The sequence below is a fragment of the Lactuca sativa genome, chromosome 3 (genome assembly GCF_002870075.4).
Source record: "Lactuca sativa cultivar Salinas chromosome 3, Lsat_Salinas_v11, whole genome shotgun sequence".
Taxonomy (NCBI): domain Eukaryota; kingdom Viridiplantae; phylum Streptophyta; class Magnoliopsida; order Asterales; family Asteraceae; genus Lactuca; species Lactuca sativa.
In genome coordinates, this window is record NC_056625.2 from 228940999 (window position 1) to 228956042 (window position 15044).

Genomic DNA, 15044 nt, shown 5'->3' on the forward strand with positions numbered 1-15044 from the left:
CCAATCTGTCACACCCCAAAACCACGAACGGCGGAAACGTTCAGGGGTGGAGGACGTCATGTACAGTATCATAACAGTGTAATATAATAAACAAGCAACAACATCATCCATTGCATTATAAGTAGAGTTTTAATACATGTGTGTTCTTTCATTGTAGTAAGACACCAAAAATATACAATCAAAATAAAAGACGAGACTTGTCTGCTTCGTCTTCTCAAAACCTGGCCATCGTACCTGTCTACTGTTGACCTGAGAATACAAGTTATTTTGAAAGAGAGTATCAGCTTTAAAGCTGGTGAATTCATAAGTATTTAAGTGTCATTGTCTTGCTTTGAAAAGCTCTTTTAAAAGTCATGCAAACCTTTAAATGAAAATGTTGATATAAGTATGAAAAGCCCTAGAAAATCCCTTATTTTCTATCAGTTTGAGATGTAGTCTTCTACCAAGACCCGAATGTTTTGTAAGTAAAATGATAGTTTTTCCTTCAATTGTTTAGTACTAAAGTACTTAGTCTAACTCATCGATTATGTGAAAGTATCACAAAATAAAGTAAACAGGAAAATGTACTACTGTAAGTGTTGTCACTGGGTACTAGGACTAACACAACATCGCATTAAGCGAAATATGTAACCTAATGAACATCCGAAGATTGTCCAAAAAAAGTATTAATGTAAGTGTCATCGTTGGGTACTAGGAGTAACACAACATCGCAATAAGCGAAAGGTATAACCTTATGAACAATCGAAGATTGTCCACTTGTCCTCTGTAGCAGCAGTAGGTGGGTGGAGGCGTTAGCCCCGGTTATCGATCTACCTAGTATTAATAGTAACCTTAGACCTCCGTAGATGGTCATCGACCACTGGTGCTAATCAGTGGGGTTCGGAATAGTAAGTGCCACCGAGATATCCCATTGAACTGGGATAGGAAAGACAATTTACACAGAAAGTACTAATAAATCATCCTCGTAGTTCCAAGTACAAGTATCCAGGTAAGTGAATACAGGATAATGCACCTATGTAAAAGCGTTCATGTATGGTATTCATGTAAGTGTGTTCATGTATTAGGTAAGCATATGTAAACATATTCATGTATCAGGTAAGCATATGTATATGTGCTCATGTATCAAGTAATGTACTAGTATAGACTCATGAATGAACTGACTCTTGTGTGATTCCTTGTAATAGGAATAATGTTTGATATCTTCAAATTATCCCTATGATAATTTACTGAAAGGTAATTAGTTGTTTAAGTAGGTTTATACACTCTTACTACTCAAGGGTGTGAGAAACTAAATGAAAGATGTAAACTATAATATCAATACATATATAAGAATATAAGTGTATATGCATAATTTAGTTCAAGAATGTAAAATGGTTTTGTAAGACATCTTATGGGTTTTGAACAATAATTAACAACGACTTGATGTCATTTTAATAAACATTTCAAAAGTAAAACATTTGATAACAAAGTATTTTTAAGATTTAAAACCATTTCATGCATCACATTTTGTAGTATGTGAAATCTGTTAAATGACAAACACGGTTATAAAATACATATCAATGATTTAATAACATGTTTGTTTCTACTTGTATCCCCCCCCCCCTTTTAAAGCATTTAAAATCATTTAAAATATTGATTAGGGGTATGAACTCACCTGTATATGGTAGTTTAGATGAACTGGACGGTGTAGGATTGTTAGGTGTCAAGTGAGGACTCGTACACACACTATGATCCTAATGAACATATAATCATACATATATGCACTCAATTAGATTTAAATTACTAATTGATAATGTTAAGACATCCTAGAACATAATAAACACTTTATATAAGTGCTTTAAGCCCTAAGGATTGCATTTAAGCTATTGGGAGACAAGGTACATGGGTTTAGGGTTCCAAAGGACCCTATATATGAGTTTACTCTCCATATATCATAACACTTGGAGTTTACGGTTGTAAACTCTTGAGTTTACGGCCGTAAACTCCCAACCATGGGGGTATTGTGTGTTTTGAAGTTCCAAATGATTCCAAGAATTATTCCAACTTGGTGGTTAAATTCTTGGAAGGGTTTAAGGCCTAGAAACACTCCTTAGAGGAGTTTACGGCCCTAAGGCCATTTCTTTTGGAGTTTACGGTTGTAAACTCCCTTGGAATGGTGTTCTTGTTGTTTTCAAGCCTCATGCATAAGTGGTATAAGTTCTAGGCTTTTAATCCAAACATATGAAGACTCTTGACACACTTTGGTGCCCTTTTAATGAGTTTACGGCCCATGAACCATGTCATGGCCGTAAACTCACTTTTCAAGGTGATTTTTATGTGTTTAAGGCCCTTGATTTAATGGTAACAAGTCTAGGTAAAAGTCTAAGGCCTTAGGTGCCTTATAAGCACCATTTTGAGCATGCTTTTTGGAGTTTACGGCCTAAGATACTCTTGGGCCGTGAACTCGCAAACTTAGGTGATTCTTGCTTGATTTTATGTCCCTAATACACTCCTATACAATTCCAAGGCAGTAGTATATAATGGGGGACAATCTAGGCTTGGTTTCGGGATTTTACCGCCCAAGAACACCTTGGGGAGTAAACTCCTAAATCCAATGATTTAGCTATGTAATCTATGTTATGAACACATTTAAAGCTTTCTAACACTACTAGAAAGAGTTACTCACGTTTTGGTATAAAAACCCGAAGATCCGTGAGAGAGAAAGTGGCTTTTCTCTAGTTGGAAATGCAAATAATGAATGAATTTGGTTCAGAATTCTATTTATAGTCCTGAGATATTTTTGGCAGAAAATATTTTTATTCCCGAAATGATCTCTAATATAATAGAGTGATGGAATAATAGAGTTGCACTAAACCCTAGTGCATCCACTCTCCTGATATTTTCGGAAGTGTAAACCATGAGGTATTCAAACTTAAACGAAAAAGTCTGAAGATTAACTGTGACTGTTATAACTTCTATTGAATTGATATTGTTTGTACAGAATGGAAATTTCGGGTTGTCACAGAGATTGTGAACCAAGGGTTATCTAGTTAGGAGACTGTGGACCATGCGTACAATATGTATATTTGTTTGGTTGTGTGTGGTATTTTGGGGTAACTCACTAAGCTTTGACTTAAACTTTGATTTTTATGGTTTTAGGTACTCCAGAAGGTAGGGGCAAGGCGAAGGCTTGATCATGCACATCATCTTGGATTTTATGAGATATGATTTTGGGATACCCTGATTCATGTTTATGGCTTTTGGAAACTAAGTTTTGTAAGACTTATGGGTGATTAAATGGTTTTCAAAATGTAAATTTCATCACGATTTTTCGGATGTTAGATTAGGAGCATGCATTGCTGAGGTTGAGAGCATTTATCTTTGGGTAATATACTTTTATTTGGATGATACGATTTGGACATGTTGTGGTTGTTACTTTTTATTCAATAATGGTTTTTTTAACTTAAATAATTTTAATTAGGTTGTTTTTTAAATATAGTAACGTGTGGTTTATTTTAAAGTATGTGTTTTATAAAAGAATTCAAATGCCTTTTCTGTGAAAAATTTGTTAAATAAAATGAAAGTTTTGGGGATAAAAATCACGACGTTAAATTGTCCCTTCCATAAAAGGATTTTTCTGTACTTATTTTTGATTTTTCTAAAACAATGACAAAATGTTGAGTTTTATGTATATGAACTCATACCCCATGAAAAACCCTTTTATGACCAAATCACTTATATTGAGCTAAAATCCTATAAAATTGACTCTAATACATTTGATTTATATTAAACAGTGCATACCCATTTGCACAAAGCAATGCAAGCATAAAAATCAAAACATGATCAACATACTTCACAAGAATCATGTTCGAAGGGATTTTAGAGATAAAACAACAAGAGGTGTATAGCAAATTGTTCCTCTTATAGGGAAGTAGTGGATTTGATTTCTTCTTCTTGCCTTGGTTGATTAAGATCTAAACTATAATCTCTCTCTCTTAGCCGTACAACAAGAAGAATGATCAAATAATTTAGACAAAACTGCTTCATTTGCACCTTTCCAAAAACGTGAACCCCAAGAAAGAGAAGGGCCACAATTTTCAACCAAGAAAATGATAGAAAGAGTTAGAGAATAAGGGAGAACGAAATTATTAACCCTTAGAGGAGGGGGGGGGGTTTCTTGATAAATCAGTTCCATCATTTTAGAGTCAACCCCTTAACTAAAGTAGTTATCTTTAGCTTGATGTCTTACTTATCATTATCTCATAATTAGAATATAATATATTTACCGATAACCACTTAAGCTTAATTAGTTTCAAATTAACCGATCATAACTTTAGGGTGTTAATAATTTATATAATTTATCTTTCTTTTGGTCAAAATTAGATTAAATCATATATTATATTCAAACCAAAAAGATCATGCTATCTAAGAAAACTATTGACATATTTCAAACAAACAAAAACCATAACAATGTCTGGCTAAATATATAATTTTGGTGATGAAATTCATTTTAACGTATCACAATGACCCTGAGTATTATTAGGTGAGGTAAATTCATATTTTGAGCCTCAAAGAAACATATTCAACCGTTGTTGGTAGGAAAAATGTTTTGATTTGAGCCTTCGTTCCTATCACACGCCACATTAACAAAGGGCAAAACTAACATAAGAATCAGGACCTATCCATATATCCACATATCATCATATTTGCATATGTGTTAACATAGAAAACATCCTCAATATTGAATTTCATTTAACTGTCCAAAACAAGATCATATCAACAACATATAAATATTTATCATTCTATATTAATAAAAGAGTAGTTATTAGTGTTCTTTGTATTTTTTTCATAATTTATATTTTTTTTCAAATGCTCTATAAAAATAACACTTGTAATTTTCTCACCATTTTTTATTTTTTAAAAGTATTGATGTTGATAATAAGTTACACAATGATTTATTTGATCCTTCTGTTGATTTTTGTTCCAACTATCTCTGTTATTTTTCTGTTTGGACTATTAATATATTATATTTTTCAATCAGACAATCTTTGTATTATTTTTTTCGTTCCAACTATCATTTTATTATTTCTTTTGTGGTGACTACCCTTCGTTGTATTTTACCGTCAAATTATCCACATGTTATTTTTTTATTTGAACTACCATTGTGTTATTTTTCGTTCTGATTAACTTTGCATTATTTTTCTTTTGACTATTGTAGATTTATGTGTATTAATTACTGAATAATCTAAGTTATTGTAAATCCCTGAATTATAGGTAGAATCCCTGATTTATAGGAATTAATATTGATTGTACAGCTAGGATATCCTTTGTAATCAGCCTATAAATAGGCATTTTTCTTCTGTTGAATAATATATCAATTCATTCCAAAAGCTTCATGGTATCAGAACATTAGAAGCCTCTTTTTCACCTTAATCACTTCCAACAATCTTTGTTCTAGCCTTCTCTTTCTTCAACAGAACTCATGGCTGGTGAAAAAAGCAATCTCACATCAGATGCTTCTTCACATCCATCTACCCTCAATAACCTCAACATCTCTGGTTCATCCTCTCACGGTAATGAAGTCGTATCTGTTGTTACCAGTCACAAGTTTAATGGTCGTAACTTTCTTCAATGGTGTCAATCTATGATGATGTATATTGGTGGAAAAAGAAAGGAGGAATATCTTACCGGAGAGATTGAGACTCCAAAATCAGATGATCCAAAGTACAGAACATGGAAGGCTGATAATCACATGATTAAGTCATGGCTGATTAATTCTATGAATAATGATTTAGGAGAAAACTTTCTTCTATATCCGACTGCAAGAGAAGTTTGGGATGCTATCAAAGAATCCTACTCCAGTTCTGAAAATACATCATAACTTTTCGAAATTGAAGCCGCCCTCTATGACCTCCACCAAGAAGACACCTCTGCCACACAATACTTTAACACTCTTACTCGGTATTGGCAGCAACTAGATCTATTTGAAACCAATTCCTGGAAGTGTACTGATGACACTACTCTATACCGAAATATCGTTGAGAAAAGGAGAACTTTCAAGTTTCTTCATGGACTCAATAAAGAACTCGATGCAGTCAGGAGTAGGATCATGAGTATCAAACCTCTTCCTCATGATAAGGAAGCATTCTCAGAGGTTCGACAGGAAGAGAGTAGGAAAAAGGTCATGCTTGGTACTTCCCCTAATCCATCAACTCAAGATTCATCTGCTCTTGCTGCCTGGGGACAACAAAAGGGACGACCATGGTGTGAACATTATCGTAAATCTGGACATTATCGAGAAACATGTAGGAAACTTCATGGAAAACCTGCTGATTGGAAACCAAAATCATGGAAAGACAAAGAAACTCATGGAAATTTGGCTGTTACTCCTTCAAGTGTTGTTGAAGGAAAAGGAGACACATCAAACTCATATCTTTTCACCAAAGAACAATTGGAGGCACTTCAGAAAATTCTAAGTCAGTCCATTCAACCAAACACCACTCCCAGTATAGGGTTGTTGACCACTAAAGGCAACCATTCATTAGCCCTTATGGTCAGTAAAAAGCATATTAACCCTTGGATTCTTGATTCTGGAGCATCAGATCATACAACAGGAAATCCGAGCATTGTTTATGAGTTTCATGCAAGTTCAAAATATCACACAGTAAAAATTGCAGATGGAACATCCTCCAAAGTTGCGGGTGTGGGTTCAGTCAAAATAAACCCAAATCTAATCCTCAAATATGTTCTTTATGTACCCAAATTGGAATATAATTTTCTATCTATTCGTAAAATTACACGTGAACTCAATTGTGTGGCTAAGTTTTACCTAGATATTTATGTGTTTCAGGACCTGGGTTTGGGGAAGATGATTGGCAGTGCTAAGATGTGTTATGGGCTCTATGTCTTACAAGATGACGCTCTTTTTTTGGGACATCTCAACAATTTAGCTTGTTCTCTTTAAATAACCAGTCTCGTTCCAATAAATATAGTGATATCATGTTGTGGCACTATCATCTCGGTCATCCGAATTTTTGGTATTTGTCAAAAATGTTTCCCTCATTATTTATTAATAAAAGTCCCGACTCTCTTTGCTGTGAAATTTGCCAACTCGCAAAACATACTCGAAACACGTATCATAGTATACCCTACACACCTTTCAAACTATTTTTATTAATTCAAAGCGACGTGTGGGGTCCCTCACGAGTTAAGACTATAACCGGACAAAAATGGTTTGTCTCTTTTATTGGTGATCACACTAGGTTAACCTGGGTGTATCTCATGAATTCCAAATCGGAAGTGGGTGAAATGTTTAAAAACTTTCATTCTATGATTCAAACTCAATTTCACACAAAGATTCAAATCCTTAAAACGGATAACGGCAAAGAATTCTTCAACTCTATTCTTAGCCCTTATCTCACTCAACACGGCATCCTACACTTAATCTCCTGTGTAGACACCCCTCAGGAAAATGGAATTGCTGAAAGAAAAAACCGATATCTCCTTGAAGTTGCTCGATCTTTCATGTTTTCTACTCAAGTTCCTAAACACTTTTGGGGTGAAGCTGTTCTCACAGCCACCTACCTTATAAACCGAATGCCCTCACGGGTTCTTAACTTGCAAACTCCATGTCAATATGTCCTGAAGTTATTTCCTCATACAAAATTCATCAGTGTTCTTGATCCTAAAATTTTTGGCTGCATTGCATTTGTACACAATCGCTCTCAGATTTGTAGCAAGTTAGATCCCAAATCTATTAAGCGTATCTTTATTGGGTATTTGTCGCATCAAAAGGGTTACAAAGGTTATTCTCCTGCAACACGAAAAACATACAACTCTATGGATGTTACCTTCTTTGAAAATCATTATTACTACAAATCTGAGCTTCAGGGGGAGAATATAAACAAATCTCATCTTTGGGACTCTATTCCTAGTGTTGATACTTTATCTCCAGATACCAATTAAAGTTCCCATACTCAACCCTCGGGTGTTCACGATGAGAGTCCTTTTATTTCAACTCCAACCATGGAAAACTCTTCCCATCCTTTATTCATGGCTCCATCTCCTTGCCAAGAACCAACTGGAAAAGAAAAAGAAATTCTTGTGTATACACAAAGGAAGAAAACCAGGAAAAGGCATAGAGCACAACACATCTTGAGGACTACCACGAATCTGAAGCAGGTCAATCAGGTAATTCTAAACATGGTAATGTTGATCACAACGATGATTTGGATATACCTATTGCTTTGCGAAAAGGGGTCCGTGCATGTACAGAACATCCAATTCTGAACTTTATGTCCTATAAAACATTTTCACCATCCTATCAAGACTTCGTCTCTTCTTTTGATAACATACAGATTCCTCACACAAGTCAAGAGGCATTGGCTGATTCTCAATGGAAAGAAGTTGTACAAAATGAGATTAATGCTCTGGTGAAAAACAATACATGGACACTTACTAATTTACCACCTGGAAAGAAAACAGTTGGTTGCAAGTGGGTTTTCTCTGTTAAACACAAGGTTGATGGGAGCATTCAGAGATTTAAAGCTCACCTTGTTGCTAAAGGCTTCACTCAATCCTACGGGATTGACTATCAAGAGACGTTTGCTCCTGTTGCTATGCTTAATATTGTTCGTATACTGCTATCCCTTGCTTCAAATAAAGATTGGGCCCTACATCAAATCAACATAAAAAACGCATTCTTGAACGGTGACCTTGAAGAAGAAGTTTATACGAATATTCCACCGGGCTTTGAGAACTCTTTGAACAGAGAAAAGGTTTGCAAACTCAAGAAGTCCCTATATGGTCTTAAACAATCCCCACGAGCATGGTTTGGAATATTTACCAAGTCAATCATTCAAAATGGGTACACTCAATGTCAAGCTGATCACACTTTATTTGTCAGATTCTCATCCGATAAAAGGATATCTATCCTAAATGTTTATGTGGATGACATCATACTGACCGGTGATTATGTGGAAGAGATAGAAAGATTAAAGCACTTCTTATCTAGGGAATTCGAGATCAATGATCTTGGAAATCTTAGATATTTTTTGGGCATGGAAATTGCTCGATCAACACTCGGTATCTTTATCTCCCAACATAAGTATGTCCTAGACTTACTAAAAGAAACATGGATGCTTGGATGCAAACCAGCCTCAACTCCTATGGACTCTAACAAAAAGGTTGGATCAGTAATTGACAGCCCACCTACAGATAGGGGGAGATACCAACGATTAGTGGGACGCTTGATCTACCTATCACATACACGACCTGGCATTGGAGGCTGTTACCATAATTCTTAGGTACCTCAAGATGAATCCAGGAAAAGGTCTACTACTCAAGAAAAATAGCACCAAAGAGATTAACATTAATACAGATCCAGATTGGGCTAGAGATGCAACTCATGGAAGGAGTACTTCAGGATACTGCTCTTATGTTTGGGGTAATCTAGTGACATGGAGAAGCAAGAAACAACCTATGGTCTCTAGAAGTACAGCAGAATCAGAGTTGAGAGCATTAGCTTTAGGTATTTGTGAAGGAATCTGGCTAAAAAGACTATTGGTGGAATTAGGACTCTTTACAAGAGGTTCTATAGAAATGTTTTGTGATAATCAAGCTGCAATTAACATTGCTAAGAATCTTGTCCATCATGACAAGACAAAACATGTTGAGATAGATCGACATTTCATCACTGAGAAGATTGAAAATGCCACAATTCAAACCATTTATACTCCATAAAGACTTCAAATAGCTGATATTCTCACCAAGGCCCTTCCAAGGAATGTCTTTGATAAACTAGTATGCAAGCTGGGAATGTTTGACATACATAACCCAGCTTGAGGGGGAGTGTAGATTTATGTGTATTAATTACTGAATAATCTTAGTTATTGTAAATCCTCGAATTATAGGTAGAATCCCTGATTCACAGGAATTAATATTGATTGTACAGCTAGGATATCCTTTGTAATCAGCCTATAAATAGGCATTTTTCTTCTGTTGAATAATAGATCAATTCATACCGAAAGCTTCAACTATCCATGTGTTATTTTTTCATTTGGACTATTATTGTGTTATTTTTTTTCATTTAGACTAATAATAAGACATCTAGTCAAATCAATGAATAATTATAATAATAATAATAATAATAATAATAATAATAATAATAATAATTAACAAAAGACAACAAAAAAACAAAAAACAAAACCAACAAAATATATCAAATCAAAATGTGGTTTAAAAACAATAAAATAGCAAAAAGGATGCATGGATGAATTAAAAACAATAAATTCTATATATTATGGGTACATACATCAATTGTTAGGACCTAATAGTGAAAGAAGAAAGGTTCTGTAATTTCCAGATGTCTCCGAGTGAACAGCATCTGTCAAAGTTTTCCCGTACTTTTTATAGTACTCTGCTTTTATATATTGCATATCCATCTCTGTCCTTGTCACAATTACTCGAGTAAGAGTTTTATCATCAGTTCCCAACCCTTTCATTGCTTTTCGTAACACCTGTATTTTCCAAATTCATAGATTAACCTTTCCATAACTGGTCCATCGAATATTATTTAATTAATCGATTATCCATTTATAAATAATATAACCAAAAAGAAAATGCATCGGCTATTTATCAATACAAATCTACATAAGGATACTTATATAATTATATGAAATAAAGAGTTTTAACTTTTACATAGTATTACAAATGAGTCTTTGTCCTGCATTCTTGGTGTCGACCAAATATTAACAATTTGTTGCTCTATTGTTAGGAAGCATAAACAGATGCTATGTTGTGTCATATCTCATCATACATAATAAACAAACATACACGATCTAAAAGGTCATGGTCATACATAGTGATGAACCCTAAGAGGTACTAGTAAGTAGAGTCACCCCTTCCGGTTAATAATGATATAGGTATATTCGAGTACAAAATCATATATCAAATATACTTTAACGTGGAAAGAAACATTATACACGCAAATTGTCTCTTTCGTTCTTCTTTAATTCCATTTCCCTAAGCTTACGTCCTTCTATAAAATACTTTTCAGCCATCGTTTATCCCAGGATACAACACTTAATTGAAAAATAAAAAGTAAGCCAATAAAAGTTCGATGCTACAATAAACATACCTTCGCAAAGTATTTACCGGGATTCTCAGCCGATTGCAAAATTGTTACAAGAGCATACTCAAAGTTCCCAGAAGTTTCACTTTTAATAGCCTATAAATATGATACCATGTCACATGAGATTTAATTAAACCAATGAAAGTAGGATGCTATCATAGACACATTGATGGTACCTTTTTAAGTGTGTTCCCAAACATATTTTTATATGCAGAACTGACTGCATCCATATGTGGGCGGCTTCTTTCACTGAAAATGCTTCTAAAAGTTCTCTCATCAGTTCCCAATCTCTTTTCCCCAGCATTAAACAATGCTTTAGCATCTTGCTCCACTACTGTCCTATCAACATCTGGCCCTTCACTTCGAGGCATACTTATATATGCGATAAGCATCTACAACAACCAAAATTATGCATCTTACGCTCATTACATGCAGCGAATACTATTACATTATTTCTTCCTATAGAAACATATTATACAATACAAAATTTACCCAATTTCATCTAGATGCAAAATTAATTTTCAAATTACAATGTCTTAGTGAAAAAAGTGACACTACAAAGTTTTAATAGAAACAAGTTGCACTAAATAAATAAATGAAATAACGTTCTTATCTCTTGCATTTATTCCATTGCATTATTATTAAAAAAAGTGACACTACAAAGTTTTAATCGAAATAAACTGGACCAAAATAAATAATTGAAATAACAAGTTGTAGTATAAAGTCTTTGAAAAATGTAATTAATCGTGTAAGTGACATGATCTCAACTATTGGGGTAGGCCAAAAATGAGTTCTTTTTTCTATATACAAGTTAAGGGTCGAATCGTGAAATAGCAATGCCTTTTCATATATTTGTTCATTATGAACTCCTATTTTTATATTTTATTTTGTTACATTAAATTATCATACATTGAAGAACTTGTTCAGTTATAGGAATTTCATTTAATAGAAATCAATTTTCATTGTTGTAATTGGGTTAAGTTTTCAAGGTACATTGTGTTAATAAGAAAAACAATGGAATTACAATGCTTGTAATTGGTTAGATTTTTCAAAGTATGTTTTACGGGAAAAAAAATGCAAAACGATAACATCTAGAATAAAATATGAAACTATTAAATAAATAAATGAAATTTCATGTTGCATTTATCCTAATGAAAAAATATATTTGTCATGTTTGGTATGTATCGTTTGAGAGCGTTTGAGAGCATCTAGCTTCTAGCTTCTAGCGTTTGACAAAATACTTCATTTTGAATAGAAAGCCTCGTTCATCACTACAAGCTTCTAGCGTTTAGTTCAAACAAAACGCTACAAATCCAAATGTTATTTCATGTGGTGTCTAATAAAAGGCTACAAGCCACCCGCTACCCGCTACAAGTTACCCACTACCAGCTACTTTTGCCGAACACACCCGTTGAAAAAGGTCTCCGAATGCATAAATGAAAAAGTCGTACGTAACTATTGCGGCACCAAAAAGCTTAAGATTTTCTAAATAGAATATAAGGGTTAAATCCAACTATAGCAAAGCACTTTTATATATATATATATATATATATATATATATATATATATATATATATATATATATATATATATATATATATATATATATATATATATATATATCACTTCTTTAACATCCTGCTTTCAATCTATTACCACTACGTAATTTTGAAAATTCTTTCAAACTATATGACCATTTATCTATCAAATTTTGTAACGAATACATCCTTGTAATGGTCGGTAATAGCTAGTAAGATGTATGCTTTTGTGTGCTCATTTGGTCACTACACAAAAGTTTTTGTATGACTACAATTATTTAACATTCAAATTTTGTATTAGTTATATACCGGATAATAGTTTCTTACGTGCTGATTTTGATATTTTTTTTCCATATTTACTATGTACATCACTAGTTCATAACTCGTAAGAACCATAATTATAAAATTAATAAAACTTTTATAGTAAAAATTCAAAATTATTAATAAATAATTTCAAATAAATTATTAATTAAGAGATATTTTTCAATTATATAAAATTATAATTGTTGATTTTAATAAATACATAAATTTATATCACCTTATAATATATATTAATTTTATTTTATTTTTTATTCTAATATTATTAATTTAATGTAATTAAAGTGTGAAATTTGAAATGAAAAATCAAATGTTAATTTAATGTAATGAAATTTATAATTTTATATTTTAAATGGATAATTAATAAATTGACATGTGACATGATAGATAGCATATAATATTAATAAAGATTTCTAATATTATGACACTTGTCAATAGGAAAAATAAACTTATTCATTTATTAAAATAGAGAAGATTATTCTAAACGTGAAAATAAGTATTAGAAGGATTAAATGATCGAAATCATTACACGATTACATAAAGGGGTTTTAAAAAACACTAGGGAAGTCAAAGAAGGACAGAGTGGCTAATGGGTGATCGGAGTAAATTTTTAGTAGGAACATTGAAGCAAACAAATGGCATACTCGCGAGCCTAGATAGATGGCATACTCATGACTTATGGGCATAACAATTTAATTTTAATTTTTAACATATAATAAATGGTTATTAATTAGATTTAGTTAGGCCATATAATGTCCTGCAGTTTTTACCACCAGTATGTTTATGTGGAAGTTATTACCGGCGGTAAATACCGTCCCGATGATATTATTTTCAGTGATAAACTACTGTAGGTATGCCTTCACTGATCTCTCTCTCCACTCTTACCGTTCAAATTCATTATTTCCCCTGCTCATTCTTAATAGCGGTAAATGCTAAAAACTAAACCCTAACCATGTTGACAAGTGGCATGAATGTTAAAAATGTCACAATCAGCTTATGTGGAGTAGCATTAACAAGTGATATTACATAGATAAATAATTTAATTGTTAAGATATTCTAAATAACTATTAATTATTTTTAGCTAATAAATCCAACTTGACAAAAAAATAGATAAATTAGGTATTACTGGTTACAAGGATGATATTGATACAAAAATGACTTAACCAGAACAAATTGCGTTTAGTGCCTAGATTGAGTGCACTGAAAATACCGAGAGGGTAAATTTGAACACAACCATTTTCTAAAATACAATCGCACAATATGAAAAAAAACATATAATATGAAATGCCTATGATCAGATATTTGTCAAAGTACCATGCACTAATGAGAAATTTGATAGTATAATGTTATAATAGAAATATATAGAAATATAATGTTATAATACATAAAAAATGAAAGTATGATGCTAATCTTTGCACTTAGCCCATTGATATTTTGGGAATAAGCTTTGAAAATATGTGTATAAAAGGAATAAGTAACTCGATCCCAACAATATATCAGCATATTTAGAAACATAAGGGTTAAATCTAAGAAAAAGAAAGACTACTTTCATATATTTGTTTATCATAACATCCAACTTTAGTATCGTCTTGTTACATCATTATGGACTACCTTCAAGTAAACCCCCTCTAAAACTTACTTATGTTAGAAAAGAAATACTAAAGTGGGCCTTAAACCGGGAGGTCATAAAGAGTCAGTGTCATGGGCATCTTTGTTTTGTCACTAAATTTTAGTTAGAGCGAGACTTCTAAGAGATACTAGTGTCTCGAAAAGATAAAAGGCTTCAATTCTCTTTGTAATAATTCAGCTGAAACTTTGAGTTTAAGTAAACATTGGATGTTAGCTTATTCAAGCTTATCAGTTAGTATCCTTATAAAGTTCCAACACTCTGAGTGGTGGCCTATAAAGTGGTATTTTGGACCCAAAAAGAGGCAGGCCAATTTGTATTAACGAGGTTGTTCTCTTTTTAAGTATAGATTGGTGTTATGATCTTATATTGTTCAAATATAAATTGGATTGGTGGCTTATAAGTCTAGGTTTTACTATTTTCCAATAATCCTCTTCATTAATATATCTTA

The 15044-nt window shown here is 32.9% G+C and overlaps 1 protein-coding gene across 1 annotated transcript in view; it reads right to left on the minus strand.

Annotated features, from left to right (window-relative positions):
- Positions 1–10292: 10292 nt before the first annotated feature.
- LOC111918598 (annexin D5) overlaps positions 10293–15044 on the minus strand; it is a 29758-nt gene continuing 25006 nt past the window's right edge. Inside the window, exons 4-6 of the mRNA XM_023914243.2 lie at positions 11287–11502; positions 11117–11206; positions 10293–10496 (exon numbers count right to left, since the gene is read on the minus strand). Coding sequence (XP_023770011.1) covers positions 10293–10496; positions 11117–11206; positions 11287–11502 — 510 coding nt within the window. The remainder of the gene's footprint in view (positions 10497–11116; positions 11207–11286; positions 11503–15044) is intronic.